Source organism: Acomys russatus, chromosome 5, assembly GCF_903995435.1.
Source record: "Acomys russatus chromosome 5, mAcoRus1.1, whole genome shotgun sequence".
NCBI classification, from domain to species: domain Eukaryota; kingdom Metazoa; phylum Chordata; class Mammalia; order Rodentia; family Muridae; genus Acomys; species Acomys russatus.
This window is the reverse complement of record NC_067141.1, coordinates 53,903,007-53,929,935: the sequence shown is the minus strand read 5'-3', so window position 1 is coordinate 53,929,935 and position 26,929 is coordinate 53,903,007. Positions and strand designations below refer to the sequence as shown.

Here is a 26,929-nt window from a genome sequence, read left to right as displayed (position 1 = left end):
TCTTTGTGTGCCCCTGGCCTCTCAACCACTGCTTCTTGTCACTCTTATAAAGCGATTCAACTGAGAAAAGCTGGAAAGTGCCTGGAAAATTGAGTGTTAGCAGGACTTCCCTCTGGCTTTCTGAAGTAGAGAGGCTCATCTCCAGGCTCAGTGGCTGCAGTCTCAGGTAGTCTCTGTCAATTACTTCTTGAATCAGGCCAGCTATGCAAAAGACAAGTCTTTTGTTTTCCTTTTTAGTTTAGCAATGGACCTCAGAATGGAGAAACTGAAACTAACCTTGTACCCACTTCCTGAAATAAAATAAGTTATTGTGGTAAGAACTGTGATCCCTGTGACTCCTGTGACCCCTCGCTGCTCTCACTCAGGGCCCTTGCTCCTCTTTAAGTTTCATTCCCACGCACAAAGGAAAGCTTAAGGAATGGAAAGATACAAAGGAGGGGATACCAATCGGGATGTAGTCTGAAAAAGAGGCAGCATTGTGGGAAGGGTTCTCAGTGTTGCTGCACAGCATCCCTTGTGCCTCATGTTTGTGAAGCACTCTGCTTTCAAGTGACCTCCCCGCTGAGGAGGAGACCGAGACACTCTCTAAAACAGACATGAGGCAAACATGCCCCCATTAGGATCAGAGAAGGGGAATATTATTTCTGTAAAATAACCATAAACTGAACAACAACAACAAAATTTAAAACTGTAGACTGTGCTTCTTAGGCTGGGTATGGGATTACCTACACATGTGTTCCCAGTTCTGGGGAAGCTGAGGAAGGAGGCTTGTGAGTTTGAGATCAGCCAGGGTACTTGGTGAAACTCTGACTTTATGCAAAACAAACAAACAAACAAATAAACAACCCCCCAAACAACCAATGAAACAAACAAACAAACAAAAACAAACCAAAACCTAAACAAGGTACCTTACTGCCTCTAAACCCAGCCATGACCAAAAGAAGCTGTTTAAAATTGTTTCCTCTATATAGAGATAATTGGATCATTTTTCCTGTTTTTCTGAAAGATTGAGGAGAGATCCAGGCACCCACATTCGTCTCTCTGTCCATCCCCCTATCTTTGAGGATCCACTCATCAAACCAATATTTGTTGAATTTCAACTGCAGTTTAGAAAGTTTTCTGTATCCTCAAAGTTCTGGGAATACTTGAAGTACAAATAAAAACAGGGACACCTATTAATCTTGTGAAAGAAAACTCTGCAATTAAGGTTAAATATTTCTAGAGTGCAGATAGGAGATGAGGCTGGGATGAACTGATACAGCTAAAGGTCAAACCACAGAGTGTTCCCAGCAGTCAGTGCCCTCAGGCTTTCTACATCTTCCAGCCAGGAAAACCATCCATCATAACAAATTGATGTCACTTATACAAGAACTGCCCTTTGAAGGCTGGCATATTCAAGTCCAGCTGGCTTGCCAGCTGTGATGCCAAACCTTAGAAGTGTAAGTTAGGGTGCAGTGAGAACGCCGAATTTGCTCAGGTGAAAAAAAAAAAAAAAAAAAAGAACAATTTATTCAATCTGCTAAGGCTATCTATCTAGGGGTGGGGCAGACGGGTAGCAGAGAGAATCGAATGCAAGAAAAGACCACATTGGTTATAAAGAGAAACAGGCAACTGGGATGGCAGCTGTGGTGTGGAAGCCTGTGAGCTGGAGCAGCCTGGGAATTTAGGGTAGCTTCCGAAAGGACTAGATGAGCCCTGAGGTGGTTTTGGTGTCCACCATAGGAGTGCCAATGGGGAACCAGTTGCCTCATCAGCAGGAGGCAAGGGGAGATGGGGGTGGGGAGTGGATCTTCTTTGCAGGAACACTTTTCACAGCTCTCTGGGAGTACTCTTGATCCACCAGCAAGCCCTCTGTTTCCCTGCGCCTCCCCCAACCTCCCCATCAGCATCTAGCCTAAGCTGAGTCCAAGATACCCTCATGGGCCTGCCCTTTTGGGGTGCTTGAGATTTTTCTTCAAGCCTAGCAAAAAGGTCATTGGGTCAGGAAGGCTCTGATCTAAGTAATAGATCAATCCAGCGAAGGGCTCATAACTTGATAGAATGATCGCAAATTGGTGGAAACGAGGGCCGTTCTTAAAGGAAATGGGCCACTGGGGACCGATCCGTGTTCTTGGCCCCTTTTCTTCCTTTTCTCTATTTCCTGACTGCCACAAGGTGAGCAGTTTTCTCTTGTCACGCCCTTCCGCTGTGACATGTCTGCCTTGCCACAGGCTTAAATACAATGGTACCAGGCAACAGTGGATTGGAATCTATGCAGCCATAAGCCAAAATAAATCCTTTCTCTATTCAGCTGTGTGCCGCCTCCCTCCCCCCTTTTTGTTTGAAAATAGTAACCAGTGAGATCAGGTTGGGCAATTTCAGAACTTCCTCCCAGACAATAAATTATCCTCAAAACCAAATGCCCTGTAAACAAACAAAAAAAGGCCCCCATGCACTTGCCTAGTGGGATGTATTTAGGGCTGTCTGGCTCAGTGTCCCTGAGCTGCAGTTCCCTTACCTCTTTTGAGCTTCTTTGCGACCTTTTAAAAGTTACTTTCTAACTATGAGCCAAGAACTGTTTTGTGTCTTACATTTATTGCGTTTAATCTACGATGTATGTAGTCATTATCTCTCTTTTTAAAAAAGATTTATTTATTTATTTATTTATTTATTTATTTATTTATTATGTAGTGTTCTGCCTGCCTTGCACCAGCTGGCCGGAAGAGGGCAAAGGATTTCATTATAGATGGTTGTGAGCCACCATGTGGTTGCTGGGAATTGAACTCACGACCTTCAGAAGAACAACAGCCAGTGTTCTTAGTCTCGGAGCCATCTCTCCAGCCCCCCATTACCTCTTCTTTAGATGCCCAGGAGGGCTGGAGAGATGGCTTAGAGGTTAAGAGCACTGACCACTGACCGCTGTTCCAGAGGTTCTGAGTTCAATTCCTAGCAACCATCTATAATGTGATCTGGTGCCCTCTTCTGGCCTGCAGGGGTACAAGCAGGCAGAATACTGTATACGTAATAAATAAATAAATCTTTAAAAAAAGAAAAAGAAAATAATAGATGCCCAGGAATCGACTCCAAAGGAGTAGAGGGCTCGTATAGGACTGTATCATTTGCTTTACCCCTGGTAGTCTGACTCTAGAACTAGGACTAAGTAAGCTAAGCGAGGGTCTACAGGTATATCTAACCTTTGACATGACAAATCCCTTTTAATGTATGTGAAGGGGCTGGAGAGATGGCATCACAGCCAAGAGCTCCCGCTGCTCTTCCAGAGGTTCCAGGTTCAATTCCTAGCACCCACATGGCAGCTCACAACTGTCTGCCACTCTGGTCCCAGAGCATCTGACACCTTTTTCTGGCCCTTGAGGGTACTAGGCATGTGCATGATGCACAGACATACATTAAGATAAAGCACTCCTACACACAAAATAAAAATAATAAAAATGTGTCAGAAGTGCCTTTCTGACCTTACACCTATGGGGTAATTTCAAACTGTCCAGGACTTAGATGTTTAAAAAATTCTTTGTAGCTTACTCCACTCCAGCTCCTTACTCTACAACATATCAGAATGGAGTGAGATTTTGTATCTGATCTGTAGTAGCATCACTGTCTCCCATAGTCATAATGTTATCTCTACATGTTGCAGAGAGCCTATGTATGAAGCATCCACTATACCTAGGCACAAACACAAATCAATTGGCATGCCTGGAGCTAAAATAGGAAGTAAGAGGAACATTTGGTAAAACTTCTATACCTTAAAGCCCTCAAGAGTTACAGAAATAATTCCCACAAAGTGACAGCCAGCTCAGCAGAAGTAAAACTAGATTGCTAGCTTTCTAATTTCCCAGCCTTTTTTCAGTACCTCTCGTATTAGTCAGAGTTTGGGACAAGAACCAGAACTTAAAGGGATTTTGTTTCATAGGCTTGTAAGAGCTGCCTAAGCTGATTTTGTTTTTTGTTTTTTGCTTTTTTTTTTTTTTTTTTTTTTTTGGGTGAGGCTCTTGCTTCATCTCCTATGTCAGCAGATACATTGAAGTCCACAAAGCAGGCAGTAAGGGTGATGACTTGGAGAGAGAAAGGACAGGCTGGTGTCTCTCTAGACCACAACCCAGGTCAGCTCCTACTGCCTCCAACATCTGCAAAGCTGACCCTCCCCCATGGTGCTAAGCACACACCTGGACCAGAGTATGAAAAAGTTAAAGGAACCAGAGGAGTGAGAGGCAGTTATGGGTCTGCTGCATCAGGGGGCTGAGCCGGGAGACAAGCACAGTGTGTTAGAAACTGCCGAAACGCCTGCTCCATGCTTTCAAGCATAGAGATTAAAAAATGGCTGCTTCTTTTTCACTCTCCAAACCAGAGGCCAGAGTGTCTGCTGATTACTCTCACTGAGAAGGACGTTATGAGGAAGAACCATTCAGACTACCCCATTGACACATATGTCCTAACCCAGATACTGCCATGTGAGCCTTTGGCAGTTCTTCCGAGATAGACCATGTTTCCACTGTAAAGCAAGAGGTGAGGAATACAGTACGTTATTTCTGGAATGAGAGCAGAAGAAACAATGCCAGGATTGCCCTGTGGTAATAGCAGCCGCTGTTAACAGATTGCATTCTTTTTCATCTATGAGCACTCTAAGAAAAAGAAAACTCCCTGAAGCTCCACCCTGACACTGGCCACCTCCCTCTCGTCTGAGCCTGTTTCTCGTCTTTTTGTTTTATTTTATATTTTGGTCAGGGCTCAAGAATCTCTTCACTCTACCAGATTTTGGCATCAATAAACAGGATTATTTGTTGAGTCCGTGGATCAAGATCAAAAATGCTAAGGGACAGAAATAGATCAAAAGCATTTTTTTTTCCAGAACAAATACATAAATACCCTTTATACTGGAATCAAGATACTATAAGAATGCATCTTGAGTTTCTCAGACATCTGGTACAGAGGACTCTTTCTTTAACTGGTGTGTTACTTCTCAGGACTGAGCAGGGCAGAGATGTATCTCTCTTCATAGGAGCACTCAACACAAAGGTTCCCTGGACTCAGGCACCCTACACTAAGCCTGCCATTGGGCCTCTCTGTCGAGGTCAGACAAGTCCTCTAGCTAACCCCAACTGACTGACAATGATGACATCCACATTCTCATTTTCTTCTGTGCATTAAAAATTAAATTTTCTGTGTGTTCTCTAGCACAAGTAATTGAAAGCAACAAGTATGCAGATATTCTTATAGAAAAATATAAGACCAGAGGCAATCCGGTATTGTAGAACTTTTTTATTTTTAAGGTAAATCATATCTCAAAGGAAAATACTGAACTATTCCACACAACAAGGCAAACCACGCAGCAGTTCCTCATGTGTTTGTCTGTGCTTTGCCTGAGGGTCCCTAGCAAACAGTGTCACGTGTGTGTGTGTGTGCTTTGCCTGAGGGTGCCTAGCACACAGTGTCACGTGTATGTGTGTGTGTGTGTGTGCTTTGCCTGGGGGTCCCTAGCACACAGTCTCACGTGTGTGTATGTGTGTGTGTGTGTGTGTGTGTGTGTGTGTGTGTGCTTTGCCTGAAGGTCCCTAGTACACAGTGTCATTTGTGTGTCTGTGCTTTGCCTGAGGGTCCCTAGCACACAGTGTCACGTGTGTGTGTGTGTGTGTGTGTGTGTGTGTGTGTGTGTGTGTGTGTGCTTTGCCTGAGAGCCCTTAGCACACAGTCTCCAGTAGTTTCTAGTCCTCACTTTTCAAGAATCCCAGGAATGTGCACCTCGGCCATTGTGATGCTCTGACCCTTGCTAAGGGCCCAATAATAAATATTTTCTCTGGCTTTGTGGGCAACTAGTCCAGTATGCTATTGTAGCATAAAAGAGCACCCGATCCAAGAAAACTTTATTTACAGAAGCAAAGGGCAAGTACATCTGGCCTCTGGGCGGTAGTCTGTTAGCACTTATTCTGTGGCTTTATGTATTCTTCATGTGCAGAGTATCTCAAAGGAACGGGGTCCTGTCTCCTGTATGGCCTGTTCAGGTGTCGCCTTACTCTTTTGGATAGCACACTTTTCAGGGTGTTAAGCGTTGTAATTATTCCTTTTGTTTTCTTGGACTTTGTAGTTTTTTAGCAAAGTGTGTGATTCAGGCAGGAGCTGTTGGCCTGAGCTGTTGCTGTCCCAGCTCTTTATTTACACGGCTTCCTTTGACCTAAACAGGAAGTTGAAACCTGTCAGCACTCTCAGATACCCTCCTCACACAGGATTATACAAGGCCATACATGCCTCATGGTGCCCCCTTGTCCCTGAAACACTCCCAGTTCTGGATTCCCAGTCCCTTCTTCTTCTTCTTCTTCTTCTTCTTCTTCTTCTTCTTCTTCTTCTTCTTCTTCTTCTTCTTCTTCTTCTTCTTCTTCTTCTTTACCAAAGTTTTGAATCCAGAAAATATTTTTTAGAAAGAAAGAAAGAAAGAAAATTCCTTGTGTCCTCTCAACCTTTACAAAAAGAATAATTCCCACATCAGCTGTGCAACCTAGCAACACGCACGCACGCGCGCACGCGAACACACACACACACACACACACGGAGGGGGGAGGCAGCAGGGATAAGATTATACACTAACAAGTTAATAAAATTACAGAGTTGAGAGATTGTGAGGCATTACAAAAAGTTCCTTTGAGACAGGGTTTCTTTGTGTAGCCTTGACTGTCCTAGACTCGCTTTGTAGACCAGCCTGGCCTCGAACTCACAGCGATCCTCCTGCCTCTGCCTCCTCCTGCCTCTGCCTCCCAAGTGCTGGGATTAAAGGTGTGCGCCACCACCGCCCGGTCAAAAAGTTTCTTTGATTTCCGGTGCATTCCTTCTCTCACAAACAACGGGCAAAGGAAAGAAAAACAGCAGTTTGTGAAAGCCTTCCTGAGTTGAGGGTAGGTTCTGCATAGAAGGTCTTCCCTTGCATGGCTTGGACCCGGAGTCAACCCGCGCCCTCTAGTGGGCGGCTATCGCAAGTCGAGGGAGAGAAGACCCTCAAGGAGACAATATTGAGATTTTTATAGATCTCTATTAGTCTTCACTCAGACATTCCGATACTTCTCTCAGTGTGCTGAGTACAGCTGTAGCCTGGTAGACAGCATCACAGGGAGGCAGCAGGTGTATCGGTGTAAATGAGAGCAGAAGTAACAGTGAGATGAAGTAACAGGTGAGATGACGGTAAGAAGAGAAGCTGTCTGAGGGTAGTGGAATGTGGAGAAAATATGTTCAAAGTACAGTGCATACTTTCATGAAAGCCGTCTTATGTAACTCTGTATAATTTTTTTTCATTAAATTAAGTTAAATCAGAAAAGAATATATAGAACAAAGGGGAAAAAGAAAACTACAAGAGAGAAAAACGCGCGTGAGAATGATCAGCCTTGGAACGTCAATCAGATGTGTAACCGGGGGTCAAGATGTAAAAGATAAAGCGGGGCTTCTGTAGCTCAATGGCTAAAAGCCCTGGGTGCTCTTCCAGAGGCCATGGATTCAACAGCCCACTTGATGCCTCACACCTGTCTGTGACGTCAGTCCCAGGGAACTCTACCGCCCTCTTCTGGCCTCCATGGGCACCACTCACACAGCACAGACATAGCTATAGGAAAAACTCATACACATAAGAAAATAGTAATTTAAAAAGAGAGAGAAAGCATGAGATTAGAAACAATATTTATTTGAGGAGATAACGAGTGGCCCCCAAACTGCTAAAATATATCAAATTTCAGATTCAAGAAGCCCATAAGCCACAACCAGGAGAAACTCAAAAATGTTTAGCTACTAGGTGTAAATCATAAGGAAAGCATCCTTAGCCTCAGCCCACCCAAATATACCATTTAAACTGTCTTTTTTTTCTATTTGCTCTGAGAGTTACTGTTCTTTAGAGCGAGGGCACAGGTAAACACCTAACAGTCATGAGTTACAGCCAGGTTTGGTGTTCCTGCTTTCCACTTACAGTACAAAGGGCCCTGTGAAGATAGAACAGGATGACTGGGAAGGAGCCAAGGGGAAATCAGGGTCCCTTGGCCATGACACTCTGATGTCTGTTTTGTTCATAAACAACAGTTCCAGGAAGAAAAGAATGGGGAGTGTTCTGAAACACCTGCTGGCTGTTCCCAGCTGTACCTAAGCTGCCAGCAGCAACCTGTGAGCGTGCCTTAAGTTGACTCAGTGCCTGTAATTGTTCTCCATAGTTAGCGGCTAGGAAATTTTGCATGGTTCCCTTCCTAAAAAATAATTGTCAAATGAGAAATCCTAGACCCCAAGTCACTAGGAATATCTAATGAAATATGAGTGAAGAGTTTACACTCCTTTTAATGGAATTTACTAGAACAGGAATGGAAATATGTTTAAAGCTGCTGGATATCTAAACTGGATTCTTTCTTTCCATTACTTTATTAATTTGTTCACTTTACAGCCTGATCGCAGCTCCCTCCCTCCTCTTTTACCAGTCTGTCCCTCACATCCCTTTCCCTTTAAACTCGTCTCCCCTTGACCGCCCCCCCCCCATGGGTACCAACCAACCCTGGCACTTCAAGTCACAGCAAGACTAAGCTTACCCTCTCCTGCTGAAGCCAGACAAGGTAGTCCAGCTAGGGGAAAGAGATCCAAAGGCAGAGACCACCTCTACTCCAGTTGTTAGGGGACCCACCTGATAAACAAGCTGCACATCTGCTAACACATGTAAGGGGTCTGGGTCCAGCCCATGCAAGCTTTTTGGTTGGTAGCTCATTCTCTGTGAGCCCCCGTGGGCCCAGGTTAGTTAACTCTGTAGATCTTCTTGTGGTGTCTGTGACCCCTCGAGTTCCCTCTATCCTTTCTCCCACTCTTCCACAAGACTCCCTGAGCTCTGCCTATTGCTTGGCTGTGGGTCTCTGGATCTGTTTCCATCAGCTGTTGGATAAAGCCTCTCAAAGAACAGTTATGCTAGGCTCCTGTCTGCAAGCATAGTGGAGTATCATTAATAGTGTCAGTGGTTGGGTCTCTTCCATGGGGTGGGTCTCAAGTTGGGCCAGGCATTGGTTGGACATTTCCTGGCTCTCTGCTCTGTCTTTATCCCTACACTTCTTATAGACAGGACTAATTTTGGGTCAAGGTATTATTGATGGGTCGGTGTCCCCCTCCCTCCACTGGAAGTACCACTTAGCTACACTCCAGGCTCCATATCTCCTGCTGCTAGGAGTCTCATCTAGGGTCACCTCCATATACTCCCTGGAGCCTCCTCCATTCCAGAGATCCCACCCACCTTTTTCCATTCTCTCTCCTAGTGCCTCCCCCACTTTCTCCCTACACCTGATCCCCACCCCCATTACCTCCCCACCTCTCTCCCACCTAGTTCCCTCCCTCCATCTACTTCCTATGTATATTTTATTTCCCCTTCTGAGTGAGAGTCAAGCATCCTCCCTTGGGCCCTCTTTGTTACTTAGCTTCTTTCAGTCTGACTTGTAGCATGGTTATCTGGTACTTTATGGCTAGTGTCTACTTATACATGAGTACATACCATGTGTGTCTTTCTGGGTCTGGGTTATTTCACTCAGGATGATATTTTTTAGTTCTATTCGTTTGTCTGAAAATTGCATGATGTCTTTGTATTTAATAGCTGAGTAGTAATCCATTGTGTAAATGTACCACATTTTCTTTATTCATTCTTTGGTTGAGGAAAATCTAGGCTATTTCCAGTTTCTGGCTATTAGGAAAAAAGGTGCTATGAACATATTTGAGCAAGTGTTTCTTGCTGTGGTTAGTTTAGAAGTATGGCCTAATAAATATTTACTATTAGGCTAATTATTATTATGGTGGTATTTTCTAACCCACTAGCAATCAATGAAAATACAGATACCTGATATATTTTAGAACAAGCCTTTACCTGGGGCAAGGCAGATATTACCTCCTAAGCCATGCTCCAATAACTCCCAGTCTCCATCCCATTCCATGTGCTTCTAATAGTTTCTATTTGGGCTACCTTCCATCCGTAATCCCAAAATACCTGCTAATGTTCTGGATCTCTTTCCATGAAGAACCTCAGAGTTCCTCCTCTGGGCCCATGTGAAACTTTTCCAATCCCATGATGATGCTCCTCCTTCTTCCTCTGCCCTTCTCTTCTTCTTTCCCAAGATTCTCTCTGTCTTCAAAAGCTTGTGAACCTTAGCCACGCCTATCCAATTTGTCTGCCTAGAGGTATTGGCTTTTTATTGGTCAAACACAAATAAGTTTTCAGGCAAGGTTACACAGCGATATTTGTGGTACATTAAAAGATAGCAAGCAGTAATTATCATCAAAATACACCAGACCAACCACCAACATGCTCCTGTGATATGGTGGAATATCTTTTGTGTATATTCCCAGAAGTAGTATAACTGGGTCTCAAGGTAGCCAATTTTCTGAGAAGCTTCCAGATTCATTTCCAGAGTGATTGTACAAGTTTATACTCCCACCAGCAATGGAGGAGTATTCTCCTTGCTTCACATCCTTGCCAGCATGTGCTGTCACTTGAGTTTCTGGTCTTAGCCATTCTGAGGGGTATAAGATGGACTATCAGAGTTATTTTGATTTGCATTTCCCTGATAACTAAGGATACTGAATATTTTTTTTAAGTGCTTCTCAGCCATTAGATAATCCTCTCTTGAGAATTCTCTGTTTGGCTGGAGCGATGGCTCAGAGGTTAAGAGCACTGCCTGCTTTTCCAAAGCTCATGAATTCAATTCCCAATGACTACATGGTGCCTCACAACCATCTATAATGAGATTTGGTGCACTCTTGTGCCATGTAGGTATACATGCAGGCAGAACGCTGTATACATAATAAATACATCTTTTAAAAAAAGAAGCAGATTTTCTGTTTAGCTCTGTATGCCATTTTTAAATTGGTTTTTTTTCATTTCATGGTGTTTAACTTCTTGAGTTCTTTATATAGTTTGGATATTAGCCCTCTGTTGGATGTAGCGCTCATTAAGATCTTTTCCTTAATATGTAGGCTGCTGTTTCATCCTATTGATGGTGTCCTTTGCCTTGCAGAAGCTTTTCAGTTTCAAGAAATACCATTTATTAATTATTGCTTTTATTGCCTGAGCTGTTGGTGTTCTGTTCAGGAAGTTGTCTACTGTGCCAATGAGTTCAAGGCTTTTCTTCACACTCTCTTCTAATAGATTTAGTGTTTCTGGTTTTATGGTGAGGTCTTTGATCCACTTAGACTTGAGTTTTGTGCAGAGTGATAGATATGGATCTATTTGCATTCTTCTATATGCAGAAGGCTAGTTGGGTCAGCACCATTTATTGAAGATGCTTTCTCTTTTTCTATGGTTTTGGCTTTTTTTGTCAAAAATCAAGTGTCTGTAGGTATGTGAGTATATTTCTGGATCTTCATTCAATTCCCTTGATCAACCGGTCTGTTTTTATGCCAATACCATGTGGCTTTTATTAGTATTGCTCTGTTGTACAGATTGGAATCAGGGATGGTGATATTTCCAGAAGTACCTTTATTCTACAGGACTGATTTAGTTATTTTGGGTCTTGTATTTGAGAGAACGTTTCTTAGGCAGTCCTCTGCGAGGACCTGCTGCTGTGTAGGTTGGCTTAAGTGAGACCTGACTCTTACATAAGCCTCAAAGATGTCAATCTGCTTGTCTGTGGACCACTCTGCCACGACTTGAGGCCCAGGGTAGCCACAAATGGGGTAAAACCCAAAGTCGTGCCTTACTAAAAGTTACAAGACATGTGTGTGTGTTTGGTGGGGGGGGGGGTGGTTGGTGGTTGGCAGAGACAAACACAAAGAGACAGAGAGAACCAGAGAAAGATTTTGGTTTTTTTTTTTTTTTTTTTTTTTTTTTTGTAACTTGATTATATGTTTCTTGAGTAAAAACTTGAAAATGGTGTCATGTCTCAATGTCAAACATTTGTACTCCCTATTTAGTCTCATGACATCAAAAGAATGAAGGTATGAAAAAAATCAAGGCATATTTGGAAAATCTCGGATGCAAACAGGAAATTTAAGTTTTGAAAGTATATGATCATCATAAAGATGACTTGGAATAGTATGTGAGCATATTAATGTGTGTCTTAGGAGCAGAAGACCTTAGCAGGTGCCAAACAGCAAATAGAGAGGCCGTGAGCACAGCTTGAGCACAGTGTCTAAGGTTATGTTGAGGTCAGTGGGGAAAAGATTGTCCGCAGCCCTGTCCCCTTGGACTCACACCTCACTGTTCATAAAGTGGTTTGCAGCTGCCAGATGGTGTGCCTTGGGTTTTATTTTAGAAAATTGGTGCAATGGTGTGTGTACTAAATAAGAGAATTATTAATAATATTTGCCCACAAAGACTACGAGAGCATCAGACATAAAAAACAGACATCCGAACTCCCATCATAGCATCATCTGCTGCTGCTAGCCAGGCAAGCACAGATTGGGTAAGGGGTTTGAGGGAAGGGCAAGGTGTGGGAAGAGGGAAAGAAAAGGCCACACACCGGATTCCCAAGACTGCACCCCAAGTTCAGTGTTCTTGAGATGGAGAAGGAGAGAAACTTTTAAGGAGCTATTGAGAGTGAAATAACCTGACAGGGTGTGGAATAACCATTAGGTTCTATGAAAGGCGAGGTGAGGAGCTCTGGTACAGCTCACCAGAGGGTAGGAATGGGCGGGAAAGAAGGCCGTTTCCTGGTGGATGCATTCCAGGTCCAGCCTCCTCAGTATAAATGAGCATCCGATGCACATGTTAGAACAAGGAAGAAAGGAATAAGCTGGGAACTTGCTCAATCGTGTGCTTTCATGGATTCTGTAACCCTCCACTTCTCTGAAAACTGGACCTACAAAGTATTATCATGAAACTGACCTAACAGGCAGCAGTTGGGAGGAAGTTACAGAGACATTCTTTTCCACATTCCCAGGGCTCACTAGTGCGGACCCTGTGGGAAAAGCTGAATCTACTTATCGAGGCCATAATCTGTTTCCTTTCACTCTCTTTCTTGCAAAGATCTCAGGGATTTGGCCCAGTCTCTCTCCTCTCTCTCTCTCTCTCTCTCTCTCTCTCTCTCTCTCTCTCTCTCTCTCTCTTTCTCTCTCTCTCTCCTCCCTGTCTCTCTCTCTCCTCTCTGTCTCTGTCTGTCTGTCTGTCTCTCTCCTCTCTGTCTCTGTCTGTCTCTCTGTCTGTCTCTCTCTCCTCTCTGTCTCTGTCTCTCTGTCTCTGTCTATCTCTCTGTCTATCTGTCTGTCTGTCTCCCTCTGTCTCTCTCATCTCTCTCTGTCTCTTTCTGTCTCTGTCTCTGTCTGTCTCTCTCTCTGATTCCCCATCAATACAAAATGAACACTATAGATAAAAGTAATTAATATATTCCCTCTTTTGTGTCTTCTCTGTTTTCGTTTGCTCTTCAGATGATAAAATGTCGGTTGACAAAAAACTCCCAGAAAATTTAAGTTATACTGTGATTGACAAAAGCAAGCAGCTTGAATGGATAGTTAAGATGTAAGTGCAATTTCATTCAGTTTTAAAATATCACATAAATGTATAATATAAACGCAAATTTCCTCAATAACCATCTATTAAGATAAAACAACACAGCCAGAGAGATGGCTCGGAAGGTAAAGCGCTTGCTGTGCAGAGAAGAGGACTTGATTTTGGATCTCCAGTACACAGGTTAAAAGGCTGTGCTCGAGTGTAGAAGACAGTGGAGCAGATGCCTGGAACTCATTGGATAGTTGGTCTAGTCTGTTCAGTGGGAGATCTGTCTCAAAAACTAAAGTGGAGAGTGACTGAGCAAGACACTTGGCATTGACTCTTGGCCTTCACACATGGTCACATGACATGTGCACACACACACATACATGTGCGAACATAACTCTCTTTCACACACACATGAATGAATGAATTAATGAATGAATAAAAAAAGACAAACATTTCCACATCTATAAAAGACAAAATTGTCCCAAGGTTTTTGGGAGGCTGTAGGCAAAGACATCTTCCTCCTCATGGCCCTCGACCTCTGGCAGTGATTTTACAAACCAAGCGCAGAGGGCTCTGCACTCTATCTCCTGAGCTGGGGGTTGGCTTCTTCCTTGCTTTCACAGTTTGACTGAGTTTTCTTCTTCTTCTTCTTTATGAATCATGGCCTGCTGGCAGCTTAACTTTCAAGAAGAAAGGAGTAAATTAAAAGGGAAACCGCAGCAGCAGCAAACTCCAATTTATTACAAGGATAGACTGTACCAGGATGTGAATCACAGCTCAATGATTGTCACACGTTTGCTCAAGCTCATGTCTTTTTAAATGCCTTTATTGTGACATAAACCACATGCCACAAACCTCATTCTTTTCAGTGGGTTTTACTTTCATCCCATTATCTAATTAATTTAATTTAATTTAATTCCAAGGTATTCTCATCACTGTCCAAACAAATCCTACCCCATTAGTAGTCACCCCCATTTCTTTCTTGCCTTCTCCCTTTTTCTGGCAGAGAAGGATCAGACGATATTCAAGTAGGCTTTTGTGTTGTTTTTTGTTTTTCTCTACTCCCCACTTTTCTGAGACAAGTCACAATCTCATGTATCCTGGCTCATGGGAGGACGGTCTTGAACTTCTGATCCTCTGGCTTCTACCTCCTGGGTGATGGGATGACAGGTGTGTGCCACCAAGCCTAGCTTGTGGGATGCTAGGGAGGGAGCTTGGGATTCTGTACGTGTGGGGTGAATACTGTCAGCAGAGCTACACCCCCACCCAACAGCCAGTTTTGTTCTCTGAAAACTGCCCAGGCTGTGACTGTCCAGACTTTCCTGTGCAGGCCAGGAGAGAGGACTTCAGTGGGAAACTGGGACACAGGGTTAGGCCTCCGGCACAATGTGCTGTGGACTGGAGCCAGATATTCTTGCAGGAGGGGAAAGTCAGGCTGTTGAGGGGTTACTGCTTCTCCAAGGCAGGATATAGAAAGTACTTAGACTTGTTTCTGGCCCACAGGGAGTGCTCAGTCTGGAGTAAAATTAGTATTGTTCATTTTTTTCCCCCGGAGTCAGGGTTTTTCTGTGTAGCCTTGGCTATCCTAGACTCACTTTTTAGACCAGGCTGGCATCGAACTCACAATGATCTGCCTGCCTCTGCCTCCTGAGTGCTGGGATTAATGTTTACATTTACTTATTTGTTCTCTCTCACTGTAGGGCGTCTGTGTGTGTATGTGTGTGTGTGTGTGTGTGTGTGTGTGTGTGTGTGTATGTGTGTGTGTGTCTGTCTGTCTGTGTTCGTGGTCACATTTGTGGAGGTCAGAGGACAACTTATAGCAATTAGTTCTTTCCTTCCACTGGGTGAGTTGTTCTTGGGATCAAATTCAGTCATTAGGCTCAGTGCTAAGCACTCCTTACCTGCTGAGTAATCTTATCAGCCTATTAGTGTTTTTAAAAATTCTCTTACTGAGATAAGATTCATGATGGTGAAGGCACATCTATTTGAAGTGCCCATCTGAGGAGCCTAGACATCGACACAGACCTGTGAAGGCGTTAAGATGATGAAGACAGTGAGCAGATCCTGTCTTTCTGTAAGGGTGCTCTTCTGCCTTGCTAATCAGCCTCCACTTCCACTTACTCCCTTATCCTCTCCCCCAGTAGCCTAAGATGGTCTTTCCTGGAGTAAATTTACATCTTTTATGCTTTTATGTAAATGAAATCATACATATATCATGAGTCATTCATGTTGCTGGGTTATCTGCAAATTATTATTTTGTACAGAAGAATATTCTATTTTATGGCTCTACCACACTCATTTATCTGTTGGGGGAGATTTGTCTTGTTCCAATGTGGAGTTATTATAAATAAAGCAGCTATGGTTATATGTGTACACAGGCTTTCATTTCTCTTTTATTTTCTTGTTTTGCTTTTTTTTTTTTTTTCCTCAGATGAGAATTTCTGTCTTAGTTACAATTTCTATTGTCATGATTAAAAACCTATGACCAAAAGCAACTGGGGGAAGAAAGGATTTATTTCAGCTTACAGTTCTACATCACAGCTCATCACTAAGGGAAGTCAGGTCAAGAACTCATGGCAGGAGCTGATGCACAGGCCATGGAGGACTGCTGTTTCCTGACTTGCTCCTTGTGGCTTGCTCTGCCTGCTTTCTTGGAGCACTTAGATCCACCAAACAAGAGGTGGCAAGGCTCTCAGTGAGCTGGGCCCTCATACATCAATCTTTGATCAAGAAAATGCACAACACATGCGCTCACAGGCCATTTTTGTTGGTGATTTTCCTCAACTAAGATTCCTCCTCCCAAATAACTCTAGTGAGTGTAAAGTTGACATAAAACTAACCATCACAGGTTCTCACGCTGTAGCCCAGGTTGGTGTCAAACTCACAATCCCTACTAAAGAGTGGAGTATTTGGGTAAAAAAAAAAAAAAAAAAAAAAAAAAAAAAAAAAAAAAAAAAAAAGGTGTCTTTGTGACTTTTCTCTTCTGTAGTGGCTACACTATTTTCCATTCCTACCAGGAGTGTATGAGAATTCCAGTTGTTCTTTCATCTATTATGAGAAAAGGTCTCACTGTGTATCTCTGTGTGCTTTGGAAATTGCTATAAACTGTTTTCCAAATCACCACACCATTTTACCTCCTAACCAGCAGTGTGTGAGAGTTCAAAGTCATTTGGTCCCCCATCAACGTTTGTTATTATCAGCCTCAAAAATAATTACGGCTGTCCTTGGAGGTCTAAAGTGATACCTCATTATCATTAGAGATGGCCTTTTGGGGATCAAAAATTTTTGTAAGATCTTTAAAAATGTTTTGCTCTATCTTCTATGGATTACACTTTTATGTTGTATTTAAGCAGTCTGACTGTGCAGGCAGCAAAGCTGGAGGGGCAGAGCCATCTATGTCTGTGGATACTGCCCATTTGCTGTTTCCCCTTTTGGATTTTGGTCTTGATTTGGTCTAGTATTGATTAACTATAACTCCATTCTTCCCTTTTGGAATGCCGCTATATGTTGGAAGTAAATACTCTTCTTTCTTTCTTTTGTTTTCTTCCTTCCTTTCTTCCTTTCTTTCTTTCTTTCTTTGTGATGATTTACAGTTAAGAATTTGCCTTGAGTCTCAGAATAGGAACTGCTCAGTTGTGTGTAAATTCCTGCTCTGGTCTGTAACCTGGAAGTTCTCTGAGGGCAATCATTGGGGCGCTGCAGGGCACATTTGTCTTGTTTTCTTTTGGTTGGGGCTTGTTCTCCTGCCTTGTGTGTTGTCCAATAAGTTGCCATTCTTCCTGGTTGTGTTAGATGGATGAGCAAGACTGGTCATTTTTATCACATCGTGACTGGTAGCAGAATTTTGAATGGCACTATAGTTTCAGTTTGCCAGTATGGTTTCTAATGTAAACTGCCTATTCTGGTGGTGGTTGGAGCTCTATTGTTTGAATATCACATTGCAGAACAACAAAAGAGAATCCCCCTTGGGGTAGTTCAGACCAAGAGTGAGGCCATGTTTGCATTCTCTCCTCTTCCTGCGTCACATGTCTGTGTTCTGTGGTCTATGACGTGACTGTTGTTTCTCTAGTGCATGTTTGATCTTTCCTCATTGCCTCTCTGTCTCACCTGTTTTTAATGAAGGACTTTGCTCTGCTCTTATTGAACAGCACCAACACAAAACCCCACAGTATGAGAAGGGAATGAGAATTAAAAAAAAAAAAAAAAAGAACGAATTTTACCAGGGAAGATGTTACTCTACTGACCTCCAATTGACTTGGAAGAGCACTTAAATCGTACACAGATATTATCAACCATATCTACATGTTGCTGCCAACATTTATGGTGCATATTTGTTGTTTAATATTGCTCTCAGCCTTTTGGCAGCAATCCTACCCAGAGGCAGAAATGGAAGCAGAGGCTATGCAGGATGCTGGTTGTCACTAACTTACTTCTTCTGATTTGTTCAGTTAGTGTCTTTTTTTTTTTTCCTACAGCCTAGGCCCACCTACTTAGGGAATGGCACTGCCCACAGTGGTCTGGTGTCTCCTACATCAGTTAGCAATCAAGAAATGCTCCTAGAGATGTTTCTTCAGGCCAAAAGGATGGCGGCCTTTTCTCATTTGAGGTTTCCTTTTCATACATATGTGAAATCAACAGCTGAATCTAACTATGATAACTAGTATATGCGAAGCCTTGGTTTCTATCCCTAGGACAAAAAAAAAAAAAAAAAAAAGACCTACCCTCACACATACCCTTATCACTGTCACCAGCAGCAGCTTCCTCTCATAACATCTGGCTTATTCACAAGTCATTGTGAATTATAACGTTCTAAAGCCAGAAGGGAATAAGTTTTCTCTCATCTGGGTGAAGAAACTTCCCTGTACTTTGGTGAGTCGTTTGCTCATTCCTTCACAGACTATGATGTGAATTTATTTTTCCTGGATTGCATTTTGGGTGATCTCATTTTCTTCTTTCTTTCTTTCTTCCTTTTTTTTTTTTTTTTTTTTTTCCCCCAAGACAGAGTTTCTCTGTGTAATAGCCCTGACTGTCCTGAAACTCTCTTTGTAGACCAGGCTGGCCTGGGATTAAAGGCGTGTGCCACCACTACCGGCTTTGACACCACTTTCTATCTCTGCAACTTAGAGCAAAATAACCTTCTAAACTCAGTTTCTCTTTGTATAAAGCAGAGATGCAGAAATCTTGTTGAACATGGAGATCCTGTGGAAAGGACGTAGCATCTCAGTGAGTCGGATGCTCAGTTGAAGGGCTCTGCTCACAACAGCCGTCCCTGGCACTTGCTGGGCTGCTTAATTCCTCTCTTTTGGTGCCAAAAGCAAAATCTTCAGGTCTCCAGCTTTCTTCTTAGCCTTTATGTTTGCTGAATCTCTAAGTACTTGCTGTTTAGGTTGACATCATGCGAGATCTCACCTTAGTCTCATGGCTTCAAATTCTATGCTGAAACTTATTATTCTCAAACAATAGCTTGGAACTTGGCTTTGAATACTAGCCCTAAATATCTAGTTTTCATCAGCACCCTCGTATGAATGACTCGGTTTTTTTTCCCTACTGGTCTCAGTTCATTTCTTGTGCTTCCCAGCTCTCTCCTGTATTGCAGAGGGTGGAGGGTCTTGCATGAGTGGTGGTCCTTAAACTACTGTGCTCCCAGAGTCAGCCTGCATTTCATCAGCAGGAGGGTTTTGAGATGCCTGGGCAGAGGGAAACAAAAGCCCCACATTTCTAGATCCTTCTACTGGTTTTAGGTGTCTGTGACAGAGGCTGCAGCTCAGCCTTCAACCTCTGTTGACATTGCTTTTCCCTACTGTGCCCCAGCCCTTCCCACTGTTACTAGTAACCTCCCAGGCACCTGCCCACTGCTGGCTCAGCTTTTCAGCAATATCTTTACTTCTGCAACCATTTCTGATGTTTGGCATACCCCCAGCGGTTTCCGTTTTTATTTTATTTATTTATTTATTTATTTATTTTTTGGTTTCCGTTTTTAGATGTGACCTTGCCTGGTGAAATTCCTTAAAGTCAACACATCCATTATACAACAAGCTTGATTTCCCTCTCACCTCCTCTTCCTCATATTCTCTGCATTTTTTAGCTCCTGGTACCACTGTTTTGCTCACTGTGGCAGTGCCATCCTTGGCTCTGTTCTCCCTCTCATGCCTCCTTGGAGCCCACTGGCAAGTCCTCTTGTGTCTTCCTGAGCACAGCCTCAGCTGACTGCTCTCCCAGTCCACTCCTACCACTGCCATTATCCAAATCTTTTCTGGAGTAGCCTGATGGTCTCACTGTCTCCACAGCTGGCTTCAGTTATCAGAGTAACCATTTTGTTAGCTGCCTTATAATGCCTTCTGTGGGAAAACCCTCCACTAATTTATTTCCTTGGTCAGAGGAAAAGGAAAGACTGATCACCTAGCCCCAAGCTAACCAGCTCCTCCCAGTATTCCAGGCTTTCCCCTGTGGGTACACTTGTTCTGTTTGAGTTGTACTGACCTCATTGCTTCAGCTAGAGACCATGTGACTGTTCCAGACTCAGGGCCTTAGCTCTTGTCATTGTCATCCCAGTGTCTTCTTCAAGTGTCTGCACAGCACTAAATTGCCTCTTTCTGTCTTGCTCAGATGCCACTTGTGCAGAGTCCTTTCCTGGTTGTGTATATGCATGTATACATCCCTTTCCCTTGTCCTTCTCTCATGGCCCTTTAGTAACCCTCACATATTATTCTATAGTTATTTATTCTTAGTGTGCTGCTTCCCATTAGAACATGAACAGAACAGGGTTTTAGAAAGCGTACCCTGTATAATCAAGATTACGTCATACCAGAGTCCACACTAAGCATGTTATATGAAGCTTGTAATCTGACTTTCTTTAAAAAGTTCATGTGCTCTATTTCCTAACTTTTTAAATTGTAGGTTACAACCACACACGGGCGTGTGACACGTCTACACACACACACACACACACACACACACACACACACACACACTGGTAACACTAAAAGGTTCCTGAATGTGTGGTGACCAAACATGAATCTAAAATCAAACGTGTAAGAATGTGATGTGTTTCTGGCAGCACTCGCCTATGTTATTTTGCACACCACTGCACTTTTGGCTCTGGACATGTAACATGTGCAGTTTGTTCTGTGTGTGCTAGCATGCAGCATAGACAGAGTGCCAGAAATAGCCTTGTTCATGTTAGTGACTATGTTATGACTTCGTACTGGCACATACAAAGTTCTCCGCTCTTATAGGAAGATAACAGTTAAATTACAGAAGGCCAAGGCTTTTAATGTTTTCCAGCCATCACTCCTCAGATTATAAAATCGGCATACCTTTGGATCCTGTTGTGTCAATTTAAAAGTTATTGTTTGGGTTCCTGAGTGAGTTTCATAAAAAGTCGGAAACTGAAGTCTGGCTTGACTTCAATTTTTGAAAATGGCTATAAACATACTTCTGCAATTCTGTCTTACATATCTATGTGTTTCACCATCGACAGTTATAACATCATAATATCAACCAATCCTGAAAACTGTGGGTGTGGCTGAATGGGTCCTGCAGTATCAAGCATTCAGTCAAGATTTCTTTATGTAAAAAATAAGCACATCTGTTTCACTAGTACACAAATTTATTTTTGTTTTCAGAAATGGTAAAATTATGCATATATGTAAGTATGTGTATATATAATGTATATATAAACCAAATAATTGTTTTAAAATAATTTTCTTATAATTTATTATCAAAGAATGCTTAATTTTATATCTATTTTATATATCTATCTAGTGCAGGTTGAATGACAGTTTCTGAAGTGAAAAGGGGTCATGAGAGTGAAAAGTTTAGGATGGCTTGCTAAGTGCTTGGAGTACAGGGCACTGCCAGTTTTGGAGCAGCTCTGACAGGCTCAGCTTGGAGCAGGGCCAGCCTGGGTTGGGCAGACAGAAGGCGCATGCTCCTCGGAGTCCACTTCCACTGGGCTAAGCAGATGGCTGGGAGGGGTGGAGTCCCCAGAACACTTCCCGGTGGTGGACTGCTCTGATTGGCTGTAACGAGGCCCTGGGCGGGGAGGGGGACGGCTCGGCCCTCCCACCAGGTCGGTGTAGTCTCGGGACTGGCCACGCTCGCCTGGCTGCTGTGGGAACCACTCCTGGAGACAGAGGTTGGAAGACCACACCGGGTGAGTGATGGCCTCGGGCCTGGCCTCGTGCAGCGGGCTCGGGTGCTGGTGCCCTGCGGGTCCCTAGGGCTGGGAGGGGAGGCCCCACCTCGGTATCTGGCCTCTAGTTGCTCTGCTCCTCGGGCACTTTATACGTCGGGTACCTGCAGGTGCTTTGGGGGCGGCGATGCTCTAGGTCTCTCCAAGGAGTGGTCTGTCCTTCCCTGGGTACTTTCCCGCTTCCTGGACAGGAGCAATCGCCGGTCAGGGACCCTGCCCAGAGTTCCTGACCTGAGGGACAGGCTGAATGCCTGGGTCTCAGCCCTCTTCGTCTATTCTTGTTAGCTCTCCCAGGTAGTGTTAGCCAAATGCATGGCCAACAGCAAACTTGGGCGTGGGTCCTAGTAAAACCCCAGTGATACGGCTGTATAATCAGCTAGTCCTTTGCTTCCAGTTTTTGATCCCCCAAAAAACAAAACAAACGAACAAACAAACAAACAAAAAAAAAAAAAAAAAAAAAAAAAAAAGAAAAAAGGAAAAGAAAAATGAGCTTAGTAGAAATGTTGGTAGAGAAGTGAAAGGCAGTAAGAGGCGTTGTTGCGGGCTGGGCATTGCCCAATGGCATTGGCCTCTTATTTTCATCTGTCACAGAACTGCGGGGCTGCCCCAGCCCATTTTTCAATAGCAGCATTTGTACATTTAGTTTGTGCAGAACTTGGCAGAGTCCTGGCGGTTCAAAGTTGAATCCGACTTCAGCTCTGCCCCCTTCTTTGTCTCTTTCTGGGATGAAATGAAGGCAGAAAGGTTATGACTTGGATTGTTGCAAAGCCATAAGCACTGTGGCGAAGGTGTTCTCTTTTGTTTTTGTTTTGGAGACAGGGTCTCTCTGTGTAGCCTTGCCTGTCCAGGACTCCCTTTGTAGACCAGCTGGCCTCGAACTCACAGTGATCCGCTTGCCTCTGCCTCCCGAGTGCTGGGATTAAAGGTGTGCGCCACCACGCTGGCCTGCTAAAGGTGTTCCAAGAGTCCAGAATAGCACGCTGAACTCAGAGCCTTCTCACACCATCTCTTACGGGAGATTTGCTTATCAACTTTATTGATCGACCATGCTGTGTTGGAAGGAAAGTCATATGGGTGACCTTCCGGGCTAGTGGCTCCCCCGACCCCCTTCTGGAGGGGGTGCCATTTGGAGATTGTATCAGGGTCACTTGCTTATTTTAAGCTGTGCTGAGAACCCTTATTTTTTCACACCCTCCCCCTTTTCAGTTTGTTTTTTGTTCTCTAGTCCGGAGGAACCTAGGGATCAGGGACCCTAAGATAAAAGATAGCCTTAGGCTGTGCTACATCACGTCCTGTGGTAACTTAAAGCAATAGTCTTGCTTGGGCAGCTCAAACTCAAGATAATGCTAAGATTCACTATTGCTTGGAAAAAAAAAAAAAAAACTTCAGGAGCAATTGCATCAACCCAAGGGAGTCAGTTCTCTCCTGCAATCTCCTGAGAGCTAATTTCCTAAGAAATGTGAAATACTTGGTGTAAATGAGTCTTTAAGATGGGCAGTGGTGCACACTTTTAATCCCTGTACTATGGGAGGCAGAAGCAGGCGGATCTCTGTGAGTTCCAGGCCAGCCTGGTCTACAAAGTGAGTCTACTACAGCCAAGGTTACACAGAGAAACCTGGTCTTTAAAAAAAAAAAAAAAAAAGCCTTTATTATTTTTAGACAGCAGCATTGAGATATTAACATTGACAAGCAGGACACAGTGTAGAAATTCCTAAGTTTTGACCAGGAGTCCCTATGCATGCTCCACCGGGAATTTTCCCTCCTACCCTTTCTTTTACTCAGATGTTAATCTATTTTCTGTCAGTATAAACTAGGTTAACATGTTCTTCAAGTTTTATCTATGTTGGAATAATTCCTTCCCTCTCCTCTCTTACCCTCCTTACCTGACTTCTTAGGTGTAGCAGTTATTTTGAGATTGGTCCATACTGTGTGTTCATTGCTGATATATCCATATGTATGTGTATATATGCCTTGTTAATCTAGTCACTCATTGGGTTTGGCTTTTTTCTCCCTTAGCTTTTGGCCATTAAATACAAAGCTTCTGAAATTTATGTACAAGTCTTTAGGAATATTTGATCTCCCCTCCTCCCTCCCACCCCCGGGCAAAATGGCTTTATTAGAGTGCTAGGATCACAGTAGGATTTAGGAATTAGCAGTGGGACCCTTCTTCTTGCCAAAGGTGGATCCCCTCCTTTAAAATGATTATATGCATTTAAGGGCCTGGATTACCGTCCCAACATTGTTCCAGCCTAAGTCTGAACATTGTTAGAGACCTGTGCACTTCATTCTTAGCATCCCCAGTGCTTTGCTACCCTGTAATTTTGAGCTTTTTGTTTGAGCCATCACTGGAGTGATCTTTGTTGATGGTTGGAGGGTTTCTCTTTTCTTTCCCTTCATTTTTGTTAACAGTTTTGAATCTTGGCATATAATTTTGGGAATGAAAAAATTTCGGATGTAGTGGCAGGCAAGAGCTAATGTTGGCTGAGCTTAAAAATATCTTTAAATCTCAAGCAGAGGGGGAATGGTGGGGAATTCTATAGCTCTTCCATTGTCTTATCCTAAGTTCCCCTGTGTGCTGCTTCTCTAGAAATTGCTTAATTTTGTGAAGAGGTGGTAGGTGGGTGAACAAGGCTGCGTGTGTTAACTGGGAGTGGTGGTTCTGGAGGCTTCCTCGTAAAAACAAATTGGTGTTTCTCCCCTCCCCCCCCAGAGACGGCTGGAGTCATTCAGTGGGACTTTATTTATCCCAGACTTGGTTCAAGACTTTTAAAGAGGGCCCTGCTCTATCGATGTGTGTTTGTGCGGTAGAATTCAGACGGCTGCTTTAAGCAGAAGGAAGATGCAGCTCCTGGGCCTGGTGGTCTGCGGCTTTCTTGGGATCCTGCTTTCTGGGAGGCCCATGGGGACTGTATCAGCTGTGGACCCTGAAGTAAACATGAATGTGGTGAGTTCAAAAGTCACGTGCTTTTGAAATGCAGTGATGATGCGTGTTGGTTTCTTACCATAGAGTTATACGGAGTGGTAACTATAAGCTCTTTATGGCTCATTATGATTTTCACTAGTTATGAATTGTAGATGATTGTAGATGACGTTTACTAAAGTGTTCCCACAAGACACTGCTTACGTATAACCAGCTTCATCAGGCTGCTGAGCAAAATACACACGCTTACGCTCCGTAATGTGTGTAATTTCATTTTTAAATAATTTTAAACACACTTTAAAACCTATAAAACTGTTGTGAGCCCTTCACAAGGACGTCTTTGTTGAGCGCTGAACCTGAGCTATGCTCGAGAATGCTCCGGAAACATAACTCAATACAGCTGTGAACATGTTAAAAGAAACTGTTAGAAAACGTTTGCAAAAAAAAAAAAAAAAAAAAAAATTTTAATGCCCGAATTAATTATAGCATTTCAAAATTATTAATCTTAAGTAAACAGTGAGATCTGGAAAAACTGCACGCAAGAATGCAACGGCAAGAAAATATAGCAAACAGCAGCATTGAAACAGAAGATGGATTGACCCAGCTGAAGAAATGGCTGACTACAGAGACAGGAACATCCTCGGAGGCAGAAGAATAGGGCATGGCACAGGCCAGCGTTAAGCTTTCTTTTGACCTCCTGCTGTTCTTCTTTTTTTTTTTTTAAATATTTATTTAATTTTAATTTGTGTACATTGGTGTGTGGGTGTCAGATCTTGGAGTTACAGACAGTTGTGAACTGCCATGTGGGTGCTGGGAATCGAACCTGGGTCCTTTGGAAGAGCAGGTAGTGCTCTTGACCACTGAGCCATCTCTCCAGCCCCCTTCCTCCTCTTCTTAAGGGAATACTAAATTAAAGTCTTCCAGGTAGTTATGGCAGAGAGGCTAGTGAACGCTTAGAGCTTCCAATTAGCTGGATTTGGCATTCCCACTGAACTCGCAGTGACACTTGCTCCACGGATCTCTCTTTCCTTGTGTAGAAGTGATTTTGACGGCAGTTTCCCATTTTTCCTCTCTTCGTCAAACAGTTTCATTTTCTTCACATGAAGTTTTTTTTTTTAGCCTTATTACTTAGGTTAGGACCTTTCTAACATGGAAAATGTTCACTGACATGTTTGGAAAAGGAGTCTTGATTTGTGCCTGGCAGGCCTGGTGGATGCAACAAGGGCCCAGGTTTGATACACTTGGTATAGAACATGCTAGAATGGTGAAATACCTGTGAGTATAAAGACTGGATCTTGAGATGAGATCTTGGTTACTAGAAGGAGCAGACTCAAGCAGCAATGATTTCTTTTAAGTAGCTAAAAAAAAAGGTCATTGCGTTTGTTTTGTGCTTTGTGTTTAAATTTTGGAGATTGAAGGATCCGCATCCGCCGTTGAACGTCCACTGTCCCTTCTCTCCCCAGACGGAAATAATCACTTACTGGGGATATGCTAGTGAGGAGCACTTGGTCCAAACAGAAGATGGATATATTCTATCTCTTCACCGAATCCCTCACGGGCGCAAGAACCATTCTGACAAAGGTACGGGGTGTTTTCTGTGGCAGGATGGAAGAACTTTTGGAAGTCACTGCTCTGTCTGACTTCACTTCACAGTGTGGCTACAGGATGGCTGGAGGCCAAAGTACCAGCTAAGCTGACGTAGCTGTTTTAAAACAAGGCTGGCTTGTCTAATATCACAGTCTGTACTGGGATCTAAGGTCAAATTCCTGTTAGAGTGTAAAAATGCCTCCTTATTTTGTTTATCAAGGAAGGATTTTATCCAAGTGACTGTTATGAGCATTAAACAGTTGGCTTTTGAAATTTAAAATTTACTTAATTTGTTGAAGAGGTCATATATTCAAATACTTCAAAACAAACAAATAATCAAGCCAAAAAAAACAAACAAAAACAAAACAAAACAAAACAAAAAACCCAAAACAAAACCAAAACCCAAGAGACTGGGAAGATATATAGTAAATACTTCTTTTTCTATCTTATTTTCTAGTTCTTTAAGAGGTGTTCTTGTACAAGATCTTCATTTAAAATACTTGTACTTTCCAAACTCCTATTAAAACCAATATGGATTATTTCTCTGTTGCCACCTTTTAAATTCAAAAGGTACCATAAAAAGCAGCCTTTTGTTCTTTGAATTATTTATTTATTGGCTATCAGCAAACTCACAAAAATGGATTTATTAACTAAAAAATCACAGAGATCTTTCCAGTAGTTCAGAGAGCTCTTTTCTGAAGATACATAATATTTCATTGCATATTTGTATCATGATTTGTTTAACATGTATCATGATTTGTTTAATGAACATTTGTGCTAGTTTGAATTTTTGGCTAACAAATATTGCTGCCCAAACAAA

The 26,929-nt window shown here is 42.9% G+C and overlaps 1 protein-coding gene across 1 annotated transcript in view; it reads left to right on the top strand.

Annotated features, from left to right (window-relative positions):
- Nucleotides 1-21,454: 21,454 nt before the first annotated feature.
- Nucleotides 21,455-26,929, top strand: part of Lipa (lipase A, lysosomal acid type) — a 29,471-nt gene continuing 23,996 nt past the window's right edge. The window contains exons 1-3 of the mRNA XM_051146356.1: nt 21,455-21,563; nt 24,313-24,546; nt 25,986-26,103. Of these exons, the coding sequence (XP_051002313.1) occupies nt 24,442-24,546; nt 25,986-26,103 (223 nt within the window). The 5' untranslated portion in view covers nt 21,455-21,563; nt 24,313-24,441. The remainder of the gene's footprint in view (nt 21,564-24,312; nt 24,547-25,985; nt 26,104-26,929) is intronic.